We start from the raw sequence: 7404 nt of genomic DNA, 5'->3' as shown, positions 1-7404 counted from the left end.
CAAACCTCAGCCATGCTGGGGCTGTGTGAAAAGCACTCAGCCCATTCTATGGAATAGTTGGTGTTAAGAAGGGCACCCAGCTATAAAAACCATGCCAAAACAGACACAGTAGACTGGTGTAGTCTTCTACCTGACCAGCTTCTATCAAACTGTCAAACTGTCCAACCCATGCCAGCCATGGAAAACGGACGTTAAATGATGATGGTGATGATGATACATATATATATATATATATATATATACATATACATATGCATATGCATATATATATATATATATTATATATATATATATATATATATGCATATGCATATATAATATATATATAATATATATATATATATATATATATATATGCATATGCATATATATATATATATTGGGGTCGACTAGAAAAGCTAAAACTCTATTCTCTCCAACGTCGTCGTGAGCGCTACATCATCTGCATGATGTGGAAAATATTCCATCAGCATTGCCCAAATGATGTTGGCATCACCTTTAAGGTACATCCAAGGCTTGGGCCCCGTGCCATCCGCCCAAAACAAAAATCGCACTCTCATCTCATAAGAACAATACGGCACAATTATTTCACCTCAATTGGCCCCTCCCTCTTTAACATTACACCAAAACACATTAAAACAGAAACTGACCCTATAGGGTTCAAGAAGTCTTTGGACAGATTCCTTCAAGAAATCCCGGATAAACCCCCTACACCCGGATATGTCTCTGTAAACAATAACTCTCTACTTGAGTGGGCCATAGTGCCCAAATTCTGACTTGAAAGACTTCACCAGGTGGTGCTATTAAGTTAGACATGGCCTGGGCCAATAATGGCCGAAACCTATCAAAGTATCAAAGTATCAAAGTATGCATATATGTGTATATATATAATATGATATGTATAGATATATGCATGTTTCTTGCAGATACCCACAACATAGTATTTCAGTGTCAGTCGATTCACTCATTATTGCTTTTATTTTTGTTTTTTTATTTTTATTTTTATTTTTGACTACGAAAAAGTATTTTTGCTGTTCCCCTGGAAAATGTAGAGAAGAAAAAAAAGTCTGAAAAATGCTTCGACTCCAAAAAAAATTTTTTAAATATAAATAAAAAATAAATAAAAAATTTTTTAAATGGCTGTGCCCCAGCATGGCCACAGCTCGTGAGCTGAAACTAGACAAAATTATAAAAAATAAATAAAAACAAAAACCAAACCCCCACCCCCCAAAAAAGCAACAAAAAAAACAAAACAGAAGCAAATACAAATAATTTTTTTAAAATATAAATAAAAATAAAAAAATAAAAATTGCGGTGCCCCAGCATGGCCACAGCTCGTGAGCTGAAACTAGACAAAATTTTAATAAATAAATAAAAACCAACCCCCCCCCCCAAAAAAGCAACAAAAAAAACAAAACAGAAGCAAATACAAATAATTTTTTTAAAATATAATAAAAATAAAAAAAAAAAAAATTGCGGTGCCCCAGCATGGCCACAGCTCGTGAGCTGAAACTAGACAAAATTTTAATAAATAAATAAAAACCAACCCCCCCCCCCAAAAAAAAAGCAACAAAAAAACAACAAACAGAAGCAAATACAAATAATTAAAAAAAAATATAAATAAAAATTTATTTTAAAAAATTTCGGTGCCCCAGCATGGCCACAGCTCGACAAAATTTTTTTTAATAAATAACCCCCCCCCCCAAAAAAAAAGGCAACAAAAACAACAAGAAAAAGAAGAAGCAAAAACAAATAATAAAAAAAAAAAAGACTGCGAGTCTCTTCAGTTGAGGGAAGCAGCCGCACTGCGCAGCCGCTCTTCGTAGTTTCACAACGCACAAGAGTTCCGCTTTCGGAAGAGAAGGAGGAGGAGGAGGAGGAGGAAAACGACAAATAAATAAATAAAAAAAACAAAAACCAACAAATATATATAAAAACAAGCACAAAAAAAATAACACCACCAAAAATTAACGAAAAACCACCAAAAAAAAAAAAAAAAAATTCTCAATGGCAGGGAAAGGTGCGAGTTTTTGACGAAGACGACGTTTGGCGGTGGTGGCCGTGGTGGATTCTTCCTTTTTATAATTATTTTCTGTTTTGCCCCCTCTTCTTCTTCTTCTTCTTTTTTTTTTTTTATTTACACCTGATTCACTCCGGTTCGCCCTTGTTTGATGATAATAAGACGACGACGACGAGTGAAAGAGCAAGAAGAACCTTCCTTCCTGCCTTCTTCCGTCTTCTTGAGAGGAGCAGAGCACCGTCGTGGACCATTCTTCTGCTACCCACCCGGAACAATCGAGAAGACGGGCGGCCTTGCTATGAGCTGCAACAATTACTATTGGTACAGTCGAATTACTTGAGACTGCTATTCCCTGGATATATATACATACACATACACACATATACATACATATATACACACACAGATATATATATACATATATACAGACACATATATATATATACAAACAGACACATATATATATATATATATATGTTGTTGAGTGTATGTATGTTTCATATACAATTCGTGCTGATCTGATGTACATATATACACATACACACACATATATATATATATACACACACATAAATATATAAACACACACATATACACACACATATATATATACACATATATATATATACACACATATATATATATATACACATATATATATATGTTGCTGAGTGTATGTATGTTGCATATACAATTCGTGCTGATCTGATGTACATATAAATACACACACATATATATATACACACATATATATACACACATATATATATACAGACATATATACACACACATATATATATATACACACACATATATATACACACACACACATATATATATATACACACACACACATATATATATATATGCTGTTCAGTGTATGTATGTTGCATATACAATTCGTGATTATCTGATGTACATGTATACACACACATACATATATGTTATATAAATACATATATATACACACACACACAATATATATATATATATGTATGTCTGATGTGATCGTATATATATATATTCTCTCCTGCATGTTGTGTATACAGGCTCCCGCTCCTGTACTAATCAGAAAAGGAGGGGTACGTTGTCTTTAATTATTACCATTTTTATCATTATTATTACTATTATTATTATTAATATTATTATTATATCGTCTAGAAAAAGAAAAGAAATTGCCAAAAACACACAAAGAATATTCACTGGGGGCAGGTGAAGTTCATATGATTCTCTGATTATATATATCTATACATATATATATCTATAGATATATATATACATATATATATATATCTATATATATATATAGTGTGTGTGTCTGGGAGTGTGTCCGTCGTTCCCATACATATATATATATACATATATATATATGTATATATATATATAATAGACAATTTAATAAGAAGGGAAAATGGCATTTTCGCCCCAAGGCGGTCGTCCCCGACCGCGATCAAACCCAGCCGTCGTCTCTACCTCACCTGCCGCTCTGACTGTCCGTGCATTAACTCTAGACATTTATCCCTATTTTTCTCATATTCATAATTATAAGACATTAATTACGATGCATCTGGGCTAACATCATTTTATTATCTGTAGGTCTGTCTGTTTTTTTTATGTGTATATATATATGATATATATATATATACATAGTTATATATATGTGTGTGTATATGTATCTATGTATGTGAATCTATAAATGTTTTTCTACCTTGAAAAGGGGTCTGTGCTCGCGCGACTCCGGCCCCTCCGTCACCCGCAACCCATTCAGAACCCTCTCTCTCACCTTTCCTTCTTCTACACCTTCGCAAAACAACCGAAACACCAGGATTGAACTTCATGCATGCTTACACAAAATGTGATGCGAAATTGTACAAAAAATCTACCGTAGTCGGCCAACACAAGAAGAAGAAGAAGAAAAAGAAGAGGAGGAGGAGGAAAAAAAAAGACAGAAAGAACAAAACATAACACGACATAAGCCCTTTCCCTCCCCCGCCCCGCCCCCCCGAAACCCAAACCCCCTAAAGTAAAAACCTTGACCAGAAAAAAAAAAACGCCAAACCAAACCAAACACACAACACACACATACACAGGGTCACACAAACACGCAAACTCCGACGGACCCGCAATTTTTTGTAAAGCTGGGGGGTAGACACCAACAGAAACAGAAGCAACAACAACAACAAACAATAAACATTTATTATTCACTACAAAAACATGGCCATGATGGACGACTATGTTTTTTTGATCTCGCATATCCGGAACTCTTTTATCACCAGCGACAATACCGGAATGTACGAGATGATTATCGAAGGCGAAGAACAGGAGAAGGCGCAAGAAAAACGCCCCTTGTGGTGGAATGCCGAGGGCGACGGCGGCGGCGGCGGTGGCGGTGGTGGCGGTGAAAGCAGCGGCGGGGGTCGCGGGACCCCTTCGTCGTCGTCGACGACGACAACGACAACGACGTCGACGACGACGCCGACAGCAGCAACAGCAGCAACAACAACAACAACAACAGCGCGATACATCCATTCGAACCACGATGGCGGTGTTGACGGTTGTCTGTTTGATCTAGACGACGGCGGCGATTTGTGTCGTTCGTATGACATAATGCCAGATATGGATTACGGAGCTCATCGACGCAGATCGAACACTGCCCAACGATTGGAAAGGATGAAGAAAGAGAAACGAAAGCAGGTGAAAGTGACGCACATATCGTGGCGGACGACTCCGGGCCATTTCAATCCTGACGACGATCACGATGACATGTTTGAGAAAAAACCAATTCCTTTGCCGACGAAAACCAGTCTCCACAAGGCTGCATCTTCTCTGCTTGCTCAGCAATTGCAAACCTCTACAGGAATCATGTCCAACCCTTTTCTAGATTATGCTAAATACGATGGTAAAGCTCAGATTGTGGTACCCACCAAGAAAATAGACATTTTTCTTACTATGGCCTTGCCTAAAGACCGCGGTTTTCCTATGCATGTGGTAGTTGTTGTTAACGCCAAAGTTCATGAATTAATCGGTTTGATATGTTGGCAGTATACCAACGAGGGACGAGAACCTGCTCTCAAGGATAACGCCTCCATGTACAGCCTGCATATCGCAGAAGACGATGGAGAGGTCGACATGGACTTTCCAAGTTTGGACAACCGGGAACCCGTATCGAAATTCGGCTTCAGTAAGCTTGCCTTAGTGGAACTCGAAGAACCATCACCCCCAATGAAGAATTCCGTTATCATTACAGTGAACGTACCGAATCGGGGCTTCCACAAGTTCCAGGAGGAGGATTTGACGAAACCTCTGCGAGACATTCTCACCAAAGTGTTGAAGAAGAGGAAAATCAAACTGTTGCCAGGAATGAACTATATTCTTGAGAAACAGAAGGAAGCGGGTGTTTCTGTCGACTTAGACACACTTCTTTCAAATCTGGACAATTTCGATTTCTGTCTTGTCCGCGAACATAGCACTCGGGGCGAGATAGAAGAAATCGACTTCCAGGACTCAAACGACATGGCGACCACCTTCATGAGTCCTCAATACAAAAGCTACATTGTGAACTTGGTGCAGCGGCTTCGCATCAACACCGAGGTACACTTAGGGGTAAGCGGTGAAAAGGTCGAGATCGACCCAGTAGCCAGTAAGGGTACTGCGTTGTTTTTTCGTCAGAAGGCTGTGACTTATGAGGCAGACATGATCGCTGCCTGCGACCTGCTCGAAGAGAAATCAAACGGTAAAAGTATATTCCGTTTGATCTGTTTTGCTGGTCATGACTACAGACATTACGATTTTGAGGCAGACCACGCTGTAGCAAAAGAGATAATTCAGAAAGTGAATAACATTTTAAATCTTCTACTTAGCCAAGTCCGAAAAACATATTTGGCGTCTCGAGGGAAGAAACTTAAAAAAATGCATTCCAAATAATAAATAATTAAAAAAAAAGAATAATAATAATAATAATATATATATATAAAATCACAAAACAAAACTTGTAAACAAAACAGAAAAGAGTAAAAAAAAAAAAAAAGTCCCTTCTTCCTTATCTTTGTGCAAAAACAAATGTCCCTTCCCCTGTCCCCCACCCCCCAACTCCTGGTAAACAAACAAAAGTAAAAAAAAAAAAAGTTGAAAAAAAAAAACAAAAGAAAACTGCAAATCATTAAAAAACATGTATAAAGAAAGATTCTGGGAAAAAATCTAAAACTGAAGACGGAAAAGAAGAAAAAGAACCTGCAACGTTTTGTAAAACGGTAAACCTTACTGGAATGGTATTTCTTACGTTATCAATACTGCGTGTATGTGTATATATACACACCACATCCAAATACATACATACATAACATCATACATACCTACATATATACACACACATGTACATCTATATACATGCATAGCATCATACATAGATACATACCTACATATATACATACACAGATATATATACATACACATACATACATCTATGTGCATACTTTATATATATGTAATGTACATGTATATATATATATATGTGTGTGTACATAAACACATGTTGATATACACACACACACATACATATGTATCTTCACATATACACACATGCATATATATAGATATATACACATACATAAATATATTTATGTACACATACATCTACATCATATGTATTTATAAATACATAACATTATATATGTATATGTGTAAATATATGCATAGCATATATATATATATGTATATACTCACATGCACATATATACATCTATACACACTCTGAACATACACACACTCTCAAATGACATCAATGTACATGCATAACATCATACTTACACCCATCTACCTATACATCTATATACATCATATATATATATATATATATATATATATGTATGTATATACATGTATAAATACACATCTATAAGTACACATTATACCTATATATAATATATATATATAAAATCACAAAACAAAACTTGTAAACAAAACAGAAAAGAGTAAAAAAAAAAAAAAAGTCCCTTCTTCCTTATCTTTGTGCAAAAACAAATGTCCCTTCCCCTGTCCCCCACCCCCCAACTCCTGGTAAACAAACAAAAGTAAAAAAAAAAAAGTTGAAAAAAAAAAACAAAAGAAAACTGCAAATCATTAAAAAACATGTATAAAGAAAGATTCTGGGAAAAAATCTAAAACTGAAGACGGAAAAGAAGAAAAAGAACCTGCAACGTTTTGTAAAACGGTAAACCTTACTGGAATGGTATTTCTTACGTTATCAATACTGCGTGTATGTGTATATATACACACCACATCCAAATACATACATACATAACATCATACATACCTACATATATACACACACATGTACATCTATATACATGCATAGCATCATACATAGATACATACCTACATATATA

General features: G+C 35.8%; 1 protein-coding gene across 1 annotated transcript; it reads left to right on the top strand.

The window, feature by feature from the left end:
* Nucleotides 1–3329: 3329 nt before the first annotated feature.
* On the top strand, nt 3330–7146 carry LOC115224796 (target of rapamycin complex 2 subunit MAPKAP1-like). Its single transcript, XM_029795719.2, has 2 exons — nt 3330–5976; nt 6941–7146. The coding sequence occupies exon 1, from the start codon at nt 4235–4237 to the stop codon at nt 5942–5944; it is 1710 nt and encodes a 569-aa protein (XP_029651579.1). The 5' UTR covers nt 3330–4234; the 3' UTR covers nt 5945–5976; nt 6941–7146.
* Nucleotides 7147–7404: the final 258 nt, after the last annotated feature.

Source organism: Octopus sinensis, linkage group LG26, assembly GCF_006345805.1.
Source record: "Octopus sinensis linkage group LG26, ASM634580v1, whole genome shotgun sequence".
In the NCBI taxonomy this organism is placed as follows: Eukaryota; Metazoa; Mollusca; class Cephalopoda; order Octopoda; family Octopodidae; genus Octopus; species Octopus sinensis.
Note: the sequence above shows the minus strand (reverse complement) of the source record. Positions and strands in the feature narration are given on the sequence as shown.